This window comes from Anser anser, assembly GCF_964211835.1.
Source record: "Anser anser genome assembly, chromosome: 8".
Lineage (NCBI taxonomy): Eukaryota > Metazoa > Chordata > Aves > Anseriformes > Anatidae > Anser > Anser anser.
The window spans coordinates 16,076,204-16,097,448 of NC_139728.1; the positions used below are offsets into that span (position 1 = coordinate 16,076,204).

A 21,245-nucleotide genomic window follows, 5' to 3' on the forward strand; every position below is an offset into this window, starting at 1 on the left:
TTTCAGATATTATTGCCCAACTGGTTTTAATAGCAAGACATAAATGGCATCTTCCACGATTATAAAATTAGTGCTTAGTACTTGTCAAAAATCTTCAAAAATTAAGGTATCTTGAAAAATGATTTTCAGTATATCCCATGCAATTGAACTGCTCAAACAGTTTAAATTCTCAATTTAAGATATTCGAAGTTAGTGAAGAGTTCACATTTAGAAACTAATTCCAGACAGTTTTTAGGCCTCATATGGCAGGAGATGAAACTGTTTAAAATTATCACTATCAACAGAAAAAAATTTCCCATAGGAAAAAAAAAAAGTATATACACACTCACTGTAGCCAGGCAATCAACTCTTCCATTCCGATACTATCATAAACATTTAACTAAGTTATTTCAAATAGTAGAATCAAATTGGCAATTCATATTTCAGACTTTCCAAATATGTGATTACCTGTTAAAGGCTGTATTTTTTGTTCAAGTCCATTTTTATTTTCCACTACAATCAACTCTGTTCAATGCATTTAGGTTTAAGACTAATCTGTAAACTGCTATTCTCTCCATCTATACAGATCTTTAGAGAGTATTAAGTGAAAAGGCTTACAGGATGCACTGATGTAGAGTTTCATTTCAAGCTTAGCACTTATCTGAGCATGTCTGCAAACGCTCCCTTACACGAGGTGGAAGTGTTTTTAACAACCTTTCTTCTACAATTAGACTATTCCGTTTTAGGAACTGACATTCTTCTAGTTCAGCAGGAAGTGATTCAAGATAGTTTCCAATGAGCTCTAATTGAACAAGATTCAGTAGCTGACCCACGCAAGGGGACAAATTCATCAGACTGTTATTTCCCAGAAGAAGAAATTGCAGCTTTTTGCACTGAAATAATCCATCAGGCAGCATTTCAATCTAGAAAAAGGAAAGAACAAAAATAACCTAAGTTAAAATACGTTAACTTGCACATAGCTGCAAGTTTTTACATTTCCCGATTTTATTTTAAGGTAAGAAAGCTCTTAGTTTATGGAGGGACATGGAAGGGATAACTAACGTTTTTATCGTTAGGTGAGAAAGTGCTTGAGAACGCTACAACATTTTATATGCAATTTTTTGTTAAGTAAATGCTTAGCTACTGGCAGAAGTCAAGGCAGAAGCATGGCAGGGGAGAGCATATGCATGTGTGCACACGCAGGATTGTGTACAAACATGTGCATGCGCAGGTGACAGGGGAGATAAATAGACCGCCATCTCTTAAGAATCATTTAACAAAGACAAAGCACAGATTCTGTGGAGAGACATTAGCAGCTCCAGTGTTGTGAAACCTGTACAAGCAGCACAGCGGTAATTAATCCCGGTCCACACTATTAACATATAAAAACAACCTTACTAGTGAAAGCAATTTGAAACCTGAACAAAAGTCCTCAGGTCATAAACCCCACAATAACAAGCCTCTCAGTTCAGCACTGCTGCTGAGGTTACCAGCTATTTCCCTCCTCCCAATCAGACAGCTGTGCTGCTCATAAACTAGCTGCTGATTCACTAAAGCTTTCACTTTGGCCACTTCAGGTAAAAATTTAACACAGATTATTGCCATTAATATACTACATAGGATAGACGGGTGCAGGGAAATGGAAGGTACATTTTAGCATCCGTCCCAGCCTATGCTATCTGTGATTATGGATCAGAGCCCTGAAGGCACTTTAGGACCAAGACAGTACTTAGTATTAAACAAGCTTTTATGACACCAAAGTTCTAGCAATTAAACAAGTACTACCTTCTTTCAGCTCTACCTGGCTTACTTCAATCACGAGCACTACAAAAACGTTTTGAATCAGGGACTGCTCCAGAAGGAATGGGAGGTTAAGTCAGTATTTGATTTTCTTTTTTTAAGTAGTAATTCAAAGTTCTACTTACATGGTTTTTTGTCAAAGCCAAGTACTGCAGATTGGTCAGATAACTGATTTCTTCAGGTATAGAGGTTAGCTTATTATAGCTAAGATCCAAGTATTGCAACTTTTTGCAAAGAAATAGCTGCAATGGAACATTTTTAATATTATTGTAATTTAGGTACAGCTGTTCCAGGTTTGATAATGCACCAATCTGCACTGGAACGTATGAAATGCTGTTGTGCCACAGTTTTAAGCAAGAAAGGTTCTTAAGATGCTGAAAACTAATTATTTCTTCCACTGTTCTGAGATTATTTTCTTTTAAGTCAATTTCATGCAAATTGTTTAGGGTAAAAATAGAATGGGGAATGCGCTCTAGATCACAGCAGATTAATTCCAAGGTTCTCAGGTTTACCAGCTTCTTCAAGTTATTTAGCACTATCAATTTATTTCCCTCGTTGTTGATAGACAAGTGTTGCAAAGAAGGCAGAAGATCTGTAACCACTTGAGGTATACGGGAAAGGTTGGTTTTTAAATGAATTGATCTCAGATTTTTTAGTCCCTGAAAGCTTTCATTGTAAATGGAGTTGTGATGATCTAGCACGAAATATCCCGTTAAGCACAATTCTTTAAGGTTTTTCAGATGAAAGACCCAAAAGGGAATTCTTCCCATCTCACTCGATTTCAGACGTAATGTTTTCAGATTTTCTTCTAAAAAGCTCACTGCTGGATAATCCATAGTTAGTGATGAATGATAAACGTTGAGTTCTTTGAGATTGACTAGCTGGGTCACAGCAGAAGGAAGTTTGGCTTCGGGAATAAGTTCCAAGCTTAGGACTTCTATTTCTGTCAGTTCAAATACACTGTCTGGAAGACCATTTAACATAAAAAGGTTAAGTTCAATCTTGTCCTGGGAATTTCTTACTAGTTTATTTTTCAGTTTTTCCACTGACCATTCATTGTTCAGATTAATCTGTTTCAGTTTGTTTTCACTCAAATCAGACAAGAATATTGAAAATCGTTGGGAATAAAGAGGATCATACTGATCTGCCAAGTGGAGAATAAACGCAAAGTCATTCTTTACATCAGGTATATCACTGTAGTTACTCTTCTCTCTCAGCTTCTCAAAAGAATATTGCTTAAGTGAACTTCTTAACATCCACCACAAACTGTACGTACAAGTTAAGCCATAGAAGATCACTAAAACAACATAAAACGAAGCTAGAACTTTAAAAATTTCTGCTAGTGAATAAACACACTGGTACCTTTTGTAACCTGTAAAGGCTTGAACATTAACTACACAATCTATTTCAAGTGTAATAAAGGATAAATAATAGGGAACATAAATTATTATTATTACAAACACAAGGACTTTGACTATGATCTGTTTCATATACACTTTATATATGACATCCTTCTCTTCAACGTGTACTCTGAATTTCTTCACTTTTTCAAATATAGCTTTAGCTTGTTCCCCTTCTTTTTTGTCAAGAACACTCGAGGAGTTTTCTCTTCCAGTTGTTTCCAAGCCAGGTTGCGTATATGGCAGGGACTGTCTGCTAGCCCCTATATCTACTGAACTCCCAGGTGATGAAATCACTGCTTTGGATTTGGCTATTGGCAACTTCCTCACAGACTGCTCGGCAACTGTTTCTGAGAGGGCACGTGTTGTCCATGGAGAATCAAAACACTTCTGAAGAATTGCTACGAAGTGCTCAAGCCTGGAACTTGTACTAGGATAGTAAAGCCAGAAATTACTGCAAGCTGCAAAAATAAAGGTATGCAGAAGCACTAGGTATGGAAAAAATTTGGCAAACCAATGAAGCTGTCTCTCATAACATACTGCGTCAATATAGGAATACTGCTGCCGATGGAGATCATTCTGGATTTTAAGCGGGATGATTATCTGTGCTGTAGAGCTAGCAGACATGTTAAGGTTGGTTTTAACTAAATCCCAAGGCACGGCACAATGATTGTCAAATTCTAGCTTGCAAGGAAGACAACACAACACTCTGGTTTGAGTAAGCTGGAGAGCCCCAGCAAGCACAGCAACTAGCAGCATTATCATGGTGAGGTAATACCAGAAGACATCCCACCATGGTTTTAGTATGTGGTAGGATGACTGGGCATCTGCTAAGTATTTGAGTTCTGTTAGCGTGATCATGACTTTCACCTGTGAGAGAACAGCAGCTGGTAGAGGAAAAAAGAAAAGACATCCTTAGAGAATGGTTAAAACAGTTTATCTCACCATTAAACACTTGAAGCTTATCACCATTTTCATGATTTGTAAATCTAATATGAAATATTGGCCTAGTATTCAAAGTATAGAAAAAGGATCCAAGAATTCCTGATACTTAACCATAGCCATGATTTATTTTTTTTAATTTATTTTTATATTAAACTAGCACCAGAAATTAGGAGAAATGCTTTGATCAAGCATTTGGGTACTAGTCAAGTAAAAAGAACAAGCAGGTAGGAGTTAAGTGCCTGAGATATTACTAGCAGTCTTTGACCTCTATCCTAAGTTTATGTAACTACAGTTATTTCTCTTTTATTAAGAATGCCAAAAATCAGAGCAATACTGTAAAAGGATTGCTCTTGTAATTTAGAATTTTCTACTGAATTAAAATCATTCCACCCAATTTGTAAAGAATAAAGAGTGAACAAAATTTCTTGAAACAACAGTTCTGCATTACATATCCTTACATATAATTTCCTTTCTCCTACCAAGAGAATTGAAAATGTAGCTTTCTAACATTGTTATTGTGCATTATTGTCATTCACATACACACATATACATACACACACATGTATGTAATTGGCAAATTTAACCCCTAGCAGCATACATTTGATTAATACTTACTTAATTAAAGAGAATGAAATATACAGCACCTCTCAGTCAGGAGGTCTACACCTTTTAAAATTCCTTGGACATGCCATCTTCACATTTGTCTTCATTCTGGATGGAAAAACATTGAATATACTTTACTTGGGTGAAGCCATTAAAATATAGAGCAAATATTCAGCTTTCAGCACAACTAATGCCTTACTGCAGACATCAGGACCTGTTAAGCTCTGCACTGCTAGAGCTACACAAAATGGAACAGAGCACATTCGGACATGAACATCTAGAGTGTGAAGTCAAAGTTTTACACCATCATATCAACAAAAGAAAAAAGAGGAAACAGCCTACAGCTAACTATTTCACTGGAAAGTATTTTTTTTTTTTTACAGCCAAACAGCTCTATGAAAATAAAATACTCAACATACAAGACTTTGAGAAATAGTTCAGTCAATTTTGATACACCCAAGTTTGGCAGAAAGGTAGGTTTCTCAAAAATGGAGGGCCATATTTTACTTTGTGAAACAAATTGTCCACTGTCAAAAGCAATAACACAGACACTGCCAGTTTGGAGGCAAACTTACTATAAAATTTTGTTAAGCACTACAGATAACAAGGAATGGTGATGTTCTTTATTTTTCCTGATGTACTCTTACTGTACTTTTAATTTCCAACAGAGTTGACAAGCTGCTATAAAAATACAAATAGCAGAATTAAGTCAGAACCATATTCTTATCCTACATTAACATTTGAAGAGAGAGGAATGGCCAAAATTAAATTAGTATTTCTTGATTTGACAAGGCCACTTTTAATAAAATGCAGAAACTTACCAGGCCGGCTCAAGGTAAAGCAGCTGAAGAAGGACAGGATGGTTGTAATATGCTCCTGGAGAGAAATAAGGTATCATCAGATCATGAAACATTTGGATCCCCACAGCTGAGTAATACAACAGCACTTCAGTAGTCTTTCCACAGCAGTGTTTTAAGGTCTAACATTTAATAAGCTAAAGTTCTAGTTAGAATCCTTTAAGATACCACCCCTGTGAAATATTTACTGGGTCACTACCCAAGCATGCTTTCTGTGAAGTAGAGATGGAGTAACAGCCCTTGTCATTGTCACCTAAGTGCTAAAAAAGCCATTTAAGCACAAACGGTTTTGCATTTACATAAGAAGTTGCTACTCCTGCAGCTGAGGTGTTATAACCACAGCTGAGAAATTGCAATTTCTTCATTCACTGCAGCTCAACTTGCAAAAACCGGTCTGTAAGTATCTTTAAAATCAGTTCTTCTGTAATAATTCTCTGGGGCTTGGACATAAATTCACAGGTGTAAAAACACAGAAACCCATCAAAACACTAAACCCATCAAATTAAATTGTTAGGCCCTATTGCATATCCTAGAAAAAAAGCTACATTCTTACTGGGGATTTAGAACAGTTTCTAGCAGAAAGTGAGCATCTCAGTATTAAGGGCTTAGATATTTAATTTCTGGTCATCTTAATGACCACTTTTGTAACCTCCTGATGAAGCATGCGTATTTATTACAATTCCACATATGCAAAATCAACTTTCCCATTGGAGAAATACACAGTATATACAAGTATAATGTAAACATGTGAATTATTAATGATAATTTTGCTCAAGACAGTTTTCTTTCAGATCTTATCTGTATGCCAAGACTGACTAATCAAATGGAAAAAAGCTGAAGTGTAATGGGCTTGATGACTCTCATCTCCAGCTGCTTTCAACCCATATCAGAGCCATAAAAGCTTTTCAAAGTAGCCTAATTCAATTGGCACTCTTTCTCAGAAGATGAGAGAAAGAAATTTAGCCCCAAGCTAAGTGATGACTTCAGGAGTTACCCCAGGCTGGAACCATGCCTCAGGCCAGAAAAATAAAGTAATAACATTCACTACTATCTAGGTAATTTTTAATTACTTCATGCTTACAACTTCAATACAAACAAATCCAGCATGAGTAAGAAGCTACCATTCTGAAAAATGTTACCTATTACCACCAGAAACTTCTCTGCTCCCCCAAAAGGTTGCTTAATGTTGCATTACTCTGCCACTTGGTCACTGCTTATATAATTGTAGGCACACTTGGTTAGGGGTGGCTCTGACATGACACTTCTCCCCAGATGATGATGGGCTACAAAAGCCAATACCTGGCAGGAGGTTTCGTTTTACACAACTTAAAAAATAGCCTTAAGTACTGAACAGATGTTTCTGACAGTTAATCAAAATATATTTTATACAACTAAAGCATACTTTGACAGGTATTCCAGTGACACTGGAATAGATAAATAAATAAATCCTCATGAATATTACCGAAGGAAAAAAGGAACAAACCTTACTCATTCACCCCCAACACATCTTTTCTGGTTAAAACTTCCCATTCTATAGGCATGCCACCATCTCCTTTTTTAAGCGTCCCTAAACAACAAAAAGCCCAGGAACTGCAGGAGTCCTAGGACAGGTCCGAATTCACGAAGAACACGACTGCTACACAGCCTCAGCAGATGCCTTCACACACCTACTGCTTTTTGTTTCTGCTTTCTACTGAGAAGTGACAGAATACTCAATCCAAGCGATAGAATACTTGATCCAATCCATTTGATATATGGTCTTCCAAAACTTGTACTTTGACCACTTGCATGCACAGAGATTTAGTTTTGGGATCTTTTAGATCTGTATTTTTGCATCTGCATTCCACTGAATGCCAAACAACATGCAAACAAGATTAGAGAAAGCTTCTTTCTAGCTCCTTCTGAAGAAGGTCACAAATGATGATTAAACTTAAGTGATTATCCTTCTGTATTCAAAATAAGCCTGAAGACATTCCCAAACTCTGCAACAAATGTTCCTCGAGCACAGGATGTTCAAGACTACAGTAAAAGTAGCGTTAGAAGTTTCCCAAACTTTCAAACCATTAAATACCTGAAGACCTCTCAAACAGTCTTGGATCTTAACCACAGCTAGGCAATCTCAACTCTCTGCGTATGGATTAGCTAGTTCTTAAGCACTGCTGTGCTCAGGACAGTACTGGCCCGCATCTTATGTTCAGCAGTAATTGCAAAGTCTTACACTGTTTAAGGTAGTCCTTTCTCTCTAGAGAAGGCTACTTATACCAAGCTATTTGGCCCATTCATTTCTGGAAAATCATAAACATGTTTTTAGTATAAAATTTAGTAAATTAGGCTATGCTTACATTTTCACTTTACATGGGTCACCATCCTTCCCTGCTACTGCTTCAAAGTTAACTGCCTAGCACACAAGCCGATAGAAGAAAAAAAAGCCTTGCAAAATTAAACTACTATCTACCACTGCCACTACCAAAACTTCCGCAAGCTGAGAAACTAGATTAGCATGCAACTTGGCAAGGATATAGTAAGTAGTTTCCCCAACTACCCAATAGCTTGAACATTCCTAGGCTCAACACAGAAGGCCTTTGAGCAGGTGAAAAAAGGTGTCTTGAAGGCACCTAAACACAGAATATCAGTGTTGATTTTTATTACTTCCTTTCTCTGCTACGCTTAACTCAAGAGAAATACTTTATCTTGCCGTCTAATCTAAATTAGAAGTAAGCTTTATTCCAAATTGACTTGCTTTACAAGCAAAAGGCTTATTCTTGAAATCTGACTGAGCGGGATTACCTACATCACGTTACGCATTTCCAAGCTACGCAGAAGCACTCCTGAAAAGACCACGGTCTTCCTCAAACGATATGTAGTTAAATTCTCCTCAAATGCCACCAATATGCAAGGATTGAATCTGTTCTGTGTTTAAGAAAGTCCAGTAAAGAATTAGTCTGTGATACTAAAACAGGTCCCTGGTCAAATAGTCACTAGGAGATGGATCACCTCCCAACAGTCTTGTCGCACAGCCAGTTCTCGTTACCTGCCCGTAGGCCACATGACAATGGATTGCATCAGTGAGGTCTGCCCAAGTGCATGGAGTTACTTGAGCCTAATTTGCAATGCTGGATGGGAGGGAGAAACCAAGTTAAGTATTTTGAGGGTTTAACCTTGTAATGAAGTCGTATTACAAGTCTACAAGATACATACATTTAGGAAAAAAACAATACTTTTAGTCTCATACTAAGTTAGCTTGGAGAACAATTCTAAACACATGCTTCAGCTTTAGTAAAAGCACTTCCCCAGCCCTCTCCTCAAGATGTTGCCTTCTAGCTGAAACTAAGGTCACAACCTGTGCTCCTAGAAAGGCCTGTACTGGTGAGAAACATTTATGCACACAAGCTAAAAATAAAAACAAACTACCCAGTTTAAGTCCAAGTTTAAGGCTAGACAGATGGTAGTTGAGAGAGAGCTTACAGAAAAATCACTGCAAAACAGAAGTGGCAAGTAGGCACAAAGCTAGTCTTCTGGACGGGCATGTTTGAGTTAAACAGCAACCTGATGGTAAAGAAAATGTGAGGAAATTGAGAAGTAGACCTGCTTTGTCTGTCTTGCAAGTCATTGCATCATGACTGATCTCCCCAAAAGTAAGCTTTCTGCATTCTAGGCAGTGATCCTCACTGGGATGCTTTCTCACTGCGCAGGGTGCTTTCTGAGATCTCTACCGACCCATGCAAAATCTGGACTCTGAATCAATTCTGATTTACTTTTCTAGTGAGCAGTAGTTTGTACAGTTTCAGTGGCCCAGCAATACTTCCAAACTCAGACATGCATATTTTAAAAAAATATAAATTAAGGTTATATCAGATGGTGATGGCAGTGTAACAGAGGAAGGGTTTTCACTAAGCAGACAAATGTTAGTGTTCTGGCCTCCTCCTTCCTTAAGGAGGCAATGTAAATCTTCAGTCAAGCTGTATGCAGTAGCTTCCCCAGACTATGGATTTATTTTCAGCTTGTGCTCTCATCCTTTTAATTAACTAAAAATATAAATACATTAGCTTAAAATTAATAAAAGATATATTAGCATCTAAAATATTGATTACAATCAATATGGAAAAAGCAGAGCTTTGTATTGGTTATACAGAGAAGCCAAATGGTAAATTCACTTAAGAGACATGTTTTGTTTCACCCTAATATTTAATTAGCAATTCAATCAACTTATTTAATTTGTATTCTCACAGGAAACTAGCACTTTTTCCATAGAAAACAGAGTGGTTTTTTTGCACTCCATTAGTTTCCATTCCTTCAAACACTTGTACGTTGCACATATTTCCCTGTAAAAGGAAATGATAAATGGTGCACCAGAAGTTTCACATTGGTATTCCAAATTTGAAAATATCAGCCACCTGAAGCTCTACCATCAAGAGTCTGCTTGGCAATTGCTGAACAAACAGCAAAACCTATTAATGCGTGACGAATAACTGCAGTTCCACAAGGCTTTAGTTTATTTTTTTTTTTTTTAAGTGAATATAAAGTGTAGCACTGCTGACTGGAAAAGGAGGACATGGAGGAGCTTGGGACCACCCAACAAAAAACAAGTCCCAAATATTTGTTGTGCAGCACCACACAGTCTAGTCACATTCATTCATTTTCAACACAAAGAAGTTAGTATTCACAGCAAAGCACTGTCTTCATTCAGCCTCCTTTTCGGCCCCGTAACATTTTCAGTATTGAATTAAAAAAAACATAGGAGAAGGGCATGGATTCCTGCTAGCGAGAGATCTGCTATTTCTGAAGACATACACACTTCTAAGAACCCAAAGAAGTCTATTCTTTTAAGCTTGGCATTAGCCCATAATGGCGTACACAAGTTGAAACAACAAAAAAGTCAGTTCACATTAGTCTCAAAAAGGGGACACAGATACATAAGCAGGATCAGCACCCAAACTGTACACGAGACACATTTAAACATAAATTTGAAGCCAAGCATGTTCAAAGAATGCATGAAGGATCTCTCCGTAGACAAGCTACCCTTTTTGTGAATTGTTAATGGATTTGTGGAATAGGATTGACAGCACTGAGGTACCAGATTATGTTATCCACAGCAATGTACTCTAATTATCAACACCACCCTTGAACAGCTCATGCTATCACCCAAATGTACAATCATGAACTTCACATACACTTTAAAAAGTCCACTTTAAAAAAAAAAACAAACCTCTAAACTATGGCAGTCAACACTGCAGATGTAGAAGTAAAAATTAAATGGAGCTTGTCAGACCAACTAGTTGCATTTCTTTGATAAAGTAAACGTTTTTCTAAACAAGCCAAACGTAAGAGATTGAATCTAGATTACCAAGAGCTTCTAGAATGACTCCATACTATACCAGTTTAGACAAAATTGGTAGTTTCACAAAAATTAAAAGCCACTCACAGAAGGGGAGACAGGTCACAGGCCATGCTGAACAAAGAAGAAAGCTAGACTAGAAGAAAAAAAGATTTAGCACTTATAAGAACTACCGCAATAGGAATGTGTAAAGACAAAAAGAGGCTAAGAACTACAAATTTTTGCCATGACTTGACCCATGTGTTGGAAGCAACCAAAAGAGGGGAAAAGTCCTGCCTGGACTAATCTTTTGTAGGAAAAATACACACCACCAAGGATGCAGCCCTAGGAGCAGCAAAGGCTGTCCTACATTAATACCAAAGAAAACACTTCTACCATAGAAGGGTAACATCCCTGTACAAACCTCATTTGCATTATGAAAGTTCATTATCATCTCATTTAGGAAAAAAAATACAAAAAAAACACAACAGAATCAGGACTGCGAGACTAAGAATGCTCAGAGGTCTGGTGGTTCTTAAGCAAGTAGTACAGGAGAAGAGATGAGTGAGAAATGACTGGGGGTGAAGAGGAGAGAACAGAACAGCCTGGGAAACACATCTGCCTTCTCAGGACAGATGCACACAGCCCGTCTGTGCTCAGCTAATGCTTATTCCAACCAGCGTGGGAGCAGACCACTCTCTCCAGGGATGACTGCAGACATGTCAAGCAGTCAGACATTCCAGCCCAAGCGTGCCATGGAAAGTATCAGGGAAGCAGCACAGATTACACTTTCAAGTGATACCTATAAGGAGTTAAGAACAGGCCTCCTTTGCTGTCCCCTTAAGTCCCAGCTTTGAAATCAGTACTGCAATGCTGAAGACAGAAATCCTTTGCCAATACTACAAGCAGTCCTTGCTTCTGAGTTCCAAAGAAATCTGTGAGCAAGTTTGAAGCAGTAAGTACGAAAGGTCTCCTCCTTGGCTCTTCACCTATGCTTTTGGTGTAATCTCGCTTAGGGAAGAAATCCCAACATGTCTAGACTGGGTCTGATATCTGTGGCATGCTGTACCTTCTACAACTTTCTCAGAAACCATCTTAAAGAACAGTACACCAAATCTTTCATCCCAATACTAACATGACTAGTACAGTTCAACATCTCCCAACCGCATGGAACTAGATTTTCAAGCTCACTTTTAATGCCTTTTTATTCTTGTATCCACATTCCTGAGTCTTCCTCATGCTGAGAAATATGAATACATAACCGTAAAACAATGGTATCAGCAGGATCCCTCCAGCATTCTAAAGGAAGTCTCAATAGTATCTACTTAATCCTGCATACCAAGATAAGTGCTACAATAGAAAATTAATTCTTACCCTCTTCATTTCCAGAAATCAGACAGATACTCCCGATGTCCATTCATTGTGCTGCTATGCTCAGGACATCAGAAAGCAAAGCATACCAAGATAACACTAGAGAATAGTCATTACTTAAACGCTACAAGGTTCCTCTACCAGCAGATTCTTTAATTATAATATAGTTTGTTATCTTCAGTCTTCAAGAGCAGTACAAGAGAGGCCAGCTGCATAAAAAAGTTAAGAATACTTAACAAAAGACCATCCTCCCCTGGGAAAAGGCAAGGAATTGTGCAGACGTGCTCTTCCATTTTCAGTGTACTTTCCAATAAACTGATTCCTGGAAAAACTGAAAATGGCTAGAGACCCTAGTAATATCCAACATGTTCCCAGTGAGGCTATAGAAATCAAGTCTGAAATACGGAAATATTCTGAGAAAGCGGAACCTTAGAGTATGTATGCACACCTGAACGAGCTCTGATTTAGTTTTCCAACTAGCACCAGCAGTGCTGCTGTCACAGCACAACAGAGTGGACTACAAATCCTACCCAAGAAGTCAGGTAAGCGTTGGGCCAGTTTTTCAATCCGCAATGATCACGGTGCTACAGCTAGGCAGCACAGCAGTGTACATGCTGCTGTAAATCAGTATCGTGGGTACCGATGCATTCACCAAGCATGGTCATGTCCTGGTTTGATACTTCTGGATAAAGGGCCCAGGAGGAATTCAGCAGCGCTGAACTGAGATCAAGAGCGAAGTGGCCGACATGCTACATATGATGGGAAATCTTGCCTGTTTTGCTGAGAGCAGAGTACTGAAATTCGATGTATTTATGTAATTATTTTATGTTGGGAAAGTTTTTAGTTAGGGAAACTGATGATTTTTCAATAGTTATAGACTGCCAAGACCAAACACATCCTATCAGGATAACAGATGTTAAAAAAACAGAAGCATCGAGTTCACAAATGAAAAATAAATACACTCTGCCTGTGCAAGATAATTATTACCACACAAACATAAACACAAGATTTAAGAACAAATGAAAAAAAAATGTGTTTTGGTTTTAAGTTCTCCTGATACTGCATAAGTTTCAAAGAACTTTCCAGAAGGGAAGGTTATTACTTCCACAGACCAGAAAAGAATTTAATTGCATCTAGGAAAACATAATTATCACAGCAGTCATACAGAAATGTATCTGATTTCACTCTGTTACTCGACATTGGAAAGTTGATTCACATTTTCAGCATGGCTAGTTATCTTTTCTTAGAAGAAGCAGCATTTCTTCTTGATTAATTGGAAAGACAGTTACTGCCAAAAGCCAGATGACAAGTTGAAACACTTGATTCTAGATGTTCCATCTAAATACCTATAAAAAAGAATAGATAAATATCCAACATACATCTGATTCAAACTCAGCTACTCTGCGTATGCAAATTCTCCCAAACCCATCTTGCCAGCATTTTGAAGAACTTCAAAGTCAAAAAAAAAGGAAAGAAAACACTAAAAAAAACAGTTGTGAAGCTCTGCAGTCTAATACAAAACTCCCCTGAGATGGAAGTGGAATAGGCTTTACTAACCAACCAGCAGGGTGCATGCTGTCTGCACAGTCACTTCAATCTCCTAAGCATCTTTCCATCTCTATTACTCTGCATTATCTATTTATCAAACCAGCCAATTATCTATTTATCAATCCAGCCAAGCACCCATTTTTCTTTAAATAAATTAAAGGACTGAAGGACAAGTTTCCACATTGCACGTACTACGCAATACTACATTTTCTGAGAAGAGGTCCACATGCAACCGTGAGAGCTAAAAGCACTGTTACAGTTACCTACCAGAAGCACCTCCTAGAACAATGCTGTTTCACAACACGGTACAAGTGATCAGAACCGAGTGCTACGGTAAACCTGCAGTAATCCTGCTTTGATACCTTGACAGACAGTTAGCTTAGCAGGTAAACTTACTCTTTATACTTGTGTCAAGTCCAAGCGTGCTACACAACAGTCCTCCACCGCACCAAATCCCCTTTATGAGCAAGCTGTCTGAGAAGACCTAACAACTGGCAAGATTTTTTTTTCCTTCCAGACAGCATTACTACAAGAACAAAAGCCACTTTTCAGTATGAAGCCAAATGTAGTAATTTCAAAAACAAAAGTCAAGGTTTTACCACCGCTTTAGTCAATTAAGAGCTTTGAAGTAAAAAAACCTCCAGCCCCCAGTTTGTACGAAATGGAGTAACAACTCCAAGCAAAGCCAACGTTACTGAACTCCTGTTCAGAAAAGCACATGAACTGAGACAGGATGTGCCCGGAGTCAACTAAGCAATGTTTTGGTGCTTTCCTGACTTTGAGCCAGTGTCATTGTAAAATTAGTATTTAAACAATGTTAATGTTTAATAAATGACATTTACTTAGAAAACAAGTGCCTTTACTTGCAAGGGCACTGGCTAAGTAATAATCACTTCCACACTTCCATTTGTTGTGGGTGGAAAGCGATAGATTATCATCCCTGTTAATAATTTAAACAGCCCAGAAACAGGCAGTTTCAGTTGAAGCTTTTCAAGCGCCTCCCTTCTTCAAGTATTTCAGATTACACTACAACTGCATATCAAGATTTTGCCTTCATTCACAGGAAAGAATTTAAAGGATAAATATATTAACATTAGAATCTAAATTTGCAGTTCTCAAATTCCAGCTCAGTAGACATCTACGTTTGCATGCAGGAGAACTTAACCTACCATAAAATATCTGGATAAATATATGAAAACCTCAACTACTCACAGAATACCAACGTTTTCCCCAGAAAACTATAGCAGGAAGGTCTGGGAAATCATGGGTTATATTTCCAAGGTTTTGAGTGAGAGCATTAAAATTGATGTCACTAATTATTGCTAAATGGACTACATGACCATAGCTTTGTAGCTGTTATTTATAAACTGAAATTTTGTTTCCATATTAAACAAAAGCCACAACTCAAGCAAGTATCTCCCAAACAAGCAAATAGTGTTTGCAACACAACAATGCAAAACAAGTCCTAAGCCTACTAACAATTAGCAGCAACAAAAATAGATTGCTTTGCTAACGTATTTTTTTATTGGTATCACTGGATTCCGTATTGAAGAAATCAAAAATGCCAGTTTCCTACACTGAAAGTTCTCAATTTACGAGAAACTGCATTCCAGCTTACAATACTAGAACACAATGAGAAGTTGAACACTTCTCATGGAAGTGCACTCACACCATCTAATTCGGAGCGTGTGTTACTTTGAAACAGAATGGCACCAGTAGGAATTAAATGGAAGACATGCCATTAGGTGCTCTCTCCACGATTCCTTTCTGATTGTTGGAAGACTCTAGAACCCTCTCTGGTGTACACTGGAGGAGAGCATGCCTGTGCTATGCACCAAACTGCATTTGCAATGGCTTTCTTGATAGCTGTACTGTCTACCTTTCTTGCAAAGTACTATACCAATAGAAATCAGTCTTCTCATACCAATTAATTGGGGAAACTATTCATACGTATTCTAAAACTTCAGTTCAATATGGAACGCAATTTGATTTACCAGCGACAACAAAGCTGAGTTACGAGCTCATAGTGTGTGGCTCCTGAACTCACTCCATACAGAACACAAACCTTCGTCAGATAGGACATGCCATAGCTTGCCACCAGTTAAGAAGAATCAAGCAAACGTTTCATTAGTTAATTAGCAGATTAAGAATAGATTCCTCTGTTCCTAAAATAACATAGCCTACCCCACTCAAACATTAACATTCCAGCATATTTAAAGATTCAAATACTAATTCCACTTTACGTTCCCTCTCCTTTTATGTAGCTACCCTAGTAATCTGAACCAATTATCTCCATAGTCATAGCACAGGCTTCTAACTTCTTAAAAAGAAAAAAGAATAACTGCCAGAGCAACTGGCAGAATAATGCTATTTGCAAAACAACAGCTGAACAGCTGTTACAAGGATGCCTACAGGAAGGATAAATACAGCCCACAGGTTAGCGCAGGAAATAACGGCAGCAGTGTGAAACAGGCAGCTGAGACCAGTACAAACCATGCTGTATCCCCTTAGTCACATGAAATATCCATTTCTAATCCCAGCAGAGTAAAGCTTTATGGCTTTAGCAGCCTGTAGTAGTATTACTAGAGCTACAGCCTCCTTCGCTACCTCTAGTGTGGCAGGCAGGGCAAGCGCAGAAGCAACTAAAGGAACTCAAGACTTTCTTCCTCCCTCCTCTCATTCAAGAAATCCATTATAAAAATACTTCTTTGGCAGTAAGATACTGCTCTACGAGGCTGATTTTATAATGCTGAATTACAGATGGATGCCTCTTTAGTATTGCTGCTCTAAAATTTACTCAACATGCTGTCACCAACTTCAAAGAGCACTTGTACAGGTATCTTGTGAGAAGCAGAAGGAAATTAATTTTATTTTCGTCCCCATGATAATGCTATCTTCCTTAAAAAAAAAAAAAAAAGGAAAAAATAGCGGTCAGACCAACAACTTTTCTCTCAAGAGCATAAGAGAACAAACATGTAAATTTCTATGAATTACATGAAACCTACTGAAATTGAAACGGTTACTATGTAAAATATGTGCTAGCATGAAACTCTGTGATGAGCACTGTTACCTAGCTACAACAGGATGTTTTAAAAACACTAGGGAAAGCCCTTAAGGGAACTTGTAGCCTATCCTAACTCCCGGTTCTACAGTGCAGCCCTTCTCCCTCCCGTTCTCTCTCCTACCACATCCCTTGCCCTGGTCAGCACCGCAGCTGCTGAAGAAAAGCGCTACTTGGGAGAACTCGTCCATTCCCCCCAGGGCCTGCTGGGTTGCACAGAGTGAAAAAAACACATGCAATATACGGAGACAATACATAATAAATTATATGAGTGATGCCCTGTAAGATGATATTACTTAAGCCTTGTGAGCTCCGTTCCTCCCCCCAAAAAAGTTTATGAACGCAGCCAAAACAGATAAGCAATCCTTTGACCAGCCGCCCTCCCTGCTAAGCAGGTAACGAGAGGAGACTCCTGAGACACGGGGAAGGGAGCGATGCCTTATCTTATCGCCTCAGCTAGCAGGCAAGGGAAGCCAGCAGTCAGCAGAACACACCGCTGAAACGCCTGAAAACGCAAGTGAGCACGGAGCTCCCGGCTCACCGCAGCGTTACCCAGGGCTGCTGCTGGAAAGGACCGCACCAGGTGTTCACTCGAGCAGAGCGAGCCGAGCAGCACGGTTAATGACAACCTCCACGCAGAACCGAGCCCCGGGGAAGCCCGTTTCGGCGCTTTACCCCCCCACACCCCGCAGCACCGGCTGATCGCCCCCCGGACACGCCGCTACCAGGAGCCAGGAGGGTGCCCCGGGCTCCGGGCGGAGCAGCCGGGCCGGGCAGCAGCGAGGAGGCCGCGGCCCAGCGGAGCCCGGGGCACCGGCAGGTGCCGCCGCCACACCTGGCCCGGCGGAGGCGGGCGCGCAGCGGTAACGGCACCGGGCGCGGCGCCTCCCCCCGGCCCCACCCGCATGGCGCCGGCCGCCAGCGCCAGCCCCAGCCCCAGCCCCAGCCCCGCTCCCCCGGGGCGGGAGGGCGCGGGGCCGCTCCCCGCAGGCCGTGGCGGTGCGGCACCTGCCGGCGGCCGCTGCCCGGCGCTTACCTGGCCGCGGCGCAGAGCCTCGCCTCGCCCCTCACCGAGCCCCTCGCCGAGCTTCGCCCGCCGCCCGCCCGTCAGCGCCCGTCAGCCCGCAGCGCAGCGCGAGGCACCGGCTGCAACCGGCGCTCCTCAGCTCCGGGCCCGCCCCGCCGCGCGTCACCGGCCGCGCCGCCCAATGGGGCTTGCGGCCGGCGGGCCCGCTGACAGGCCGCGGGGCGGTGGCGGCCTGGGCGGACAAAGGCGGCGCCGCGCACCTGCGGCCCGGCCCGGCCCCAGGGGAGCCCGGCGGGCACCGGGCGGGGGGCTCGGCTGAGGGGAAGGGCTCGTCCCGCCCGGCCCCGGAGACCGCCCGGGGCCCTGTGGGCGCACCCAGGCTCGTCCGGCACCGCTCCGCACACCGACAGCGGTCCCGTCACCGGGTCGGGTGCACGCAGTGCCCGTCCTCCTCCTGAGAGCGACAGCCCAAAGCCGCGCTGCTGCGGGGCCAGAGCCTGCGGGGGCCATGCAGGTCCAGTCAAAAGCAGATAACGTTTCACAAAACCTCACAAGTATGCACAACGCTTAAAAAAACAGCCCACACACCAAAAGTTATTTGACTTTCCTACTCCACTTCCTCTTTCTCCAGCTGACAGTGCAATTCCCGCCCTCGGCCGTGTCTGAAAAGCTGATTCTGCAGGGGTAAATGTGTGAAAGCCTGAAAGAAAAGGCTGATTTCTACCTAGATTTCTCCCAATACCTCAGCAAATGGGGTGTTTCTGCCTCCTCTTAGCCAGACGTACAAACATCTCGATCTGCTCAAGAAATTTTCCTTCAATATTTTCATTCTTAGGCACCCCACTGCAAAAAATCTATTCAGAAATGTATTTCCAACATAATTATACTCCTTACATTCATTCTGCTACAATAATGTTTGTTAACTGTCTAGTTATCAGCTAGGAAAAATAATCTATTTTCAAAATGTTGTTTTTCCTCCATAGAACACCAAAATCCTTTTCCTCACAGCTATACAACCCCCGCTTCATTTAAACAGCAGACTCTAGATTTTGTGAAAATAATTTACAAATCATATGGAGCTCACATTTATCTATTATTATCAGTTTCAACTTAAAAGAGCTATTAAAATACAACATACTTTTGTGCAAAACAAGTTTTGGAACACAAACACTGCCGTTGAGCCAAAACTGAAACTACTTACAAATAAAAGTGAAACTGGTGTTTTAACCCAAACGTATAGAACTGCTAATGCAAATATGTACGTTGTAAAAAAAGCACACTTGTTTTCCCAGTTTGCAGCCATATTGCTAGCATAGTGGAGAATGTATTTGTTTTGCATTTGTTTCAGGCTGATTGGTGTTACTTATGGTGATACACTGATTAATAGTAATTTTTAACCTCAGAGGTGACAATAGCGAGGCATTTTCTTCAATTTCTTCTCTAAGAATCATTCTTAAAGTTTGGTAAACATTAGCTAGGCCAGCAATCTTCCTAAAAGACCAATTCCCTTTTGTCTCCTGACCTGCCACCTTCATAGCCTTCATGTATCTTGACTTCCACCATCAAGATAAATCATCTGCTCTGCTAGCATTTGCCTGATTTCATCTGTTTTCCCCTCTTGGAACTGTTTACCCTTTCTGTGAGCAAACTAAATAAAAGTATGTCTTATTCTATAATCTTTATTTCTACTTACTTAAAATGAAATGTCTGTCTCCATGATCTGCCATGCTTTTCTTTTTGTCAGCAATAGGCTAGGAACACAAATTAATATTTCATTAAATTATAAAACCAGGAACACTTTGTTGTGCTAAAAATAAAAGGAAAAATATTAAGTCAGAACACAGAACCTAATGGCTACAAGGTTCATAATTGCTTGAGTAACAGACTGAAACCTAACTTTCTAGGTTTGGTTCTTATTTACTCCGCTGCTGAGTGGCTTCTGGGGATCCACAAGGGGAGCACTCCTCTCACCGATCACTCCCCACACATCTCCCAGTAATGATACCTGAGCAAAGGGAATATTCTGTTAACCGCCTACTCAAAAACAACGCTGTTTTTAGCTGTGCAGCTCCTGACTGTAAATCCAGCAGATCAAGTTCATCTTCAGAGTTATCTTGGTGCTATTACATTAGGATTAATTTCTTCCAGTCTTTTTCAAGCAGCACTATCCAGAAAACATTCTTCAAGTTCTAACACCCTTTCTAGTTGTTCGTCACAGACATTTATAAGATACTGAAAAACAACAGCTTGACAATGCAAGAAAAGTTGAGTTTCATTTCACACATCATGCTATCCCCTCATCTTTTTTAACTTGATATTTAGATGTTACAAAACCAGCTTTGAATCTCAAAAGAATTAACAGTTTCAAATGCTACGCTCAGTGTGACTAAGGGGTGTCTTGAGCATGTACTTCAGTCCCTCTACATGCACAGCTCTGGGAAATCTGATGCAGTAAGAAAGGGAAAGCTACATGGCAGTGTCCTGTATACTTACAAGGGTAATATTTGGAGTTGAAATTTCACTTTAAAATATTTCTAAATAAACATTCTTTCTCAGATCAGACAGGTGATTTTATACTTGACTTTTAAACCTCCAGTACCACTTGGAGTTGCAGGAGCAAAAGCATCGTGATTGACAATTGCTCTGGAAGCAGTTATCTGAAACTGGGCCAGTCCTTTTGAATAAAGCATTCTGTGATGACTTGCCTTGTGATCACCAAGTGCACTCCTGACCATCTGTTTTTCAAGATCTCGTCTTTTCATATGAAAGGCTACAGCTTCAAAGTTAGCTGAAGCATGAACCAACAGATCATAACCCTTCAACCTCTAAAATGCCATACAAACATTTGTTCTCCTAAAGGGAATAAAAAACATTTAAGCTCCATAGATCTAAAGATAATTTCATTTCAGTCCTTGGCACATCCCGATTGTTACCATGCTTACTGTTTCTGGCATTGCTAAAGCTTCTTTGTCTCCTGCTGAGAATTTATAAATCACATATTACACAGGCTCCAGATGATTGATCTCCTGGTGCAATACTGTGACTTGCAGTTTGTAAATAAGGCACTCACCGCAGGGGTGGGTATTTTAGAACAACACTTCCCTCTGCTGGATCTGTGGGCAGTGACAGCTGTCCCTGTGCTGAAGGGATCTGCCCAAATCCTGTGTCAATAGTTTAGGCAGGATCCCTGCTCCTTCCAGACAGCTTTGGACAGTAAGACACTAGTAAGGGTCTTCTTAATTTATCAAATAAATATGGTAATCATAACAGTTTAATCCAGAATCAGCTGATCAGGAATATGAATTTATGTTCTGTTCAACACAGAAGTATCTCAAAGCTG

General features: G+C 40.2%; 1 protein-coding gene across 5 annotated transcripts; it reads right to left on the reverse strand.

Annotated features, from left to right (window-relative positions):
• Positions 1-18,135, reverse strand: LRRC8B (leucine rich repeat containing 8 VRAC subunit B). Of its 5 annotated transcripts, none has more exons than XM_083847094.1 (5): positions 17,915-18,135; positions 5,549-5,603; positions 4,740-4,835; positions 1,905-4,066; positions 1-902 (listed from the first exon to the last, which is right to left on the reverse strand). In XM_083847094.1, exons 4-5 carry the CDS (start codon positions 4,038-4,040, stop codon positions 630-632), a joined length of 2,409 nt encoding a protein of 802 aa, XP_083703220.1. In that variant the 5' UTR covers positions 4,041-4,066; positions 4,740-4,835; positions 5,549-5,603; positions 17,915-18,135; the 3' UTR covers positions 1-629. The 5 variants fall into 5 exon arrangements, with proteins under 5 accessions (XP_083703220.1, XP_083703223.1, XP_083703224.1 ...); XM_083847097.1 differs by lacking the exon at positions 17,915-18,135 and adding an exon at positions 17,431-17,490; XM_083847098.1 differs by lacking the exon at positions 17,915-18,135 and adding an exon at positions 17,420-17,441.
• Positions 18,136-21,245: the final 3,110 nt, after the last annotated feature.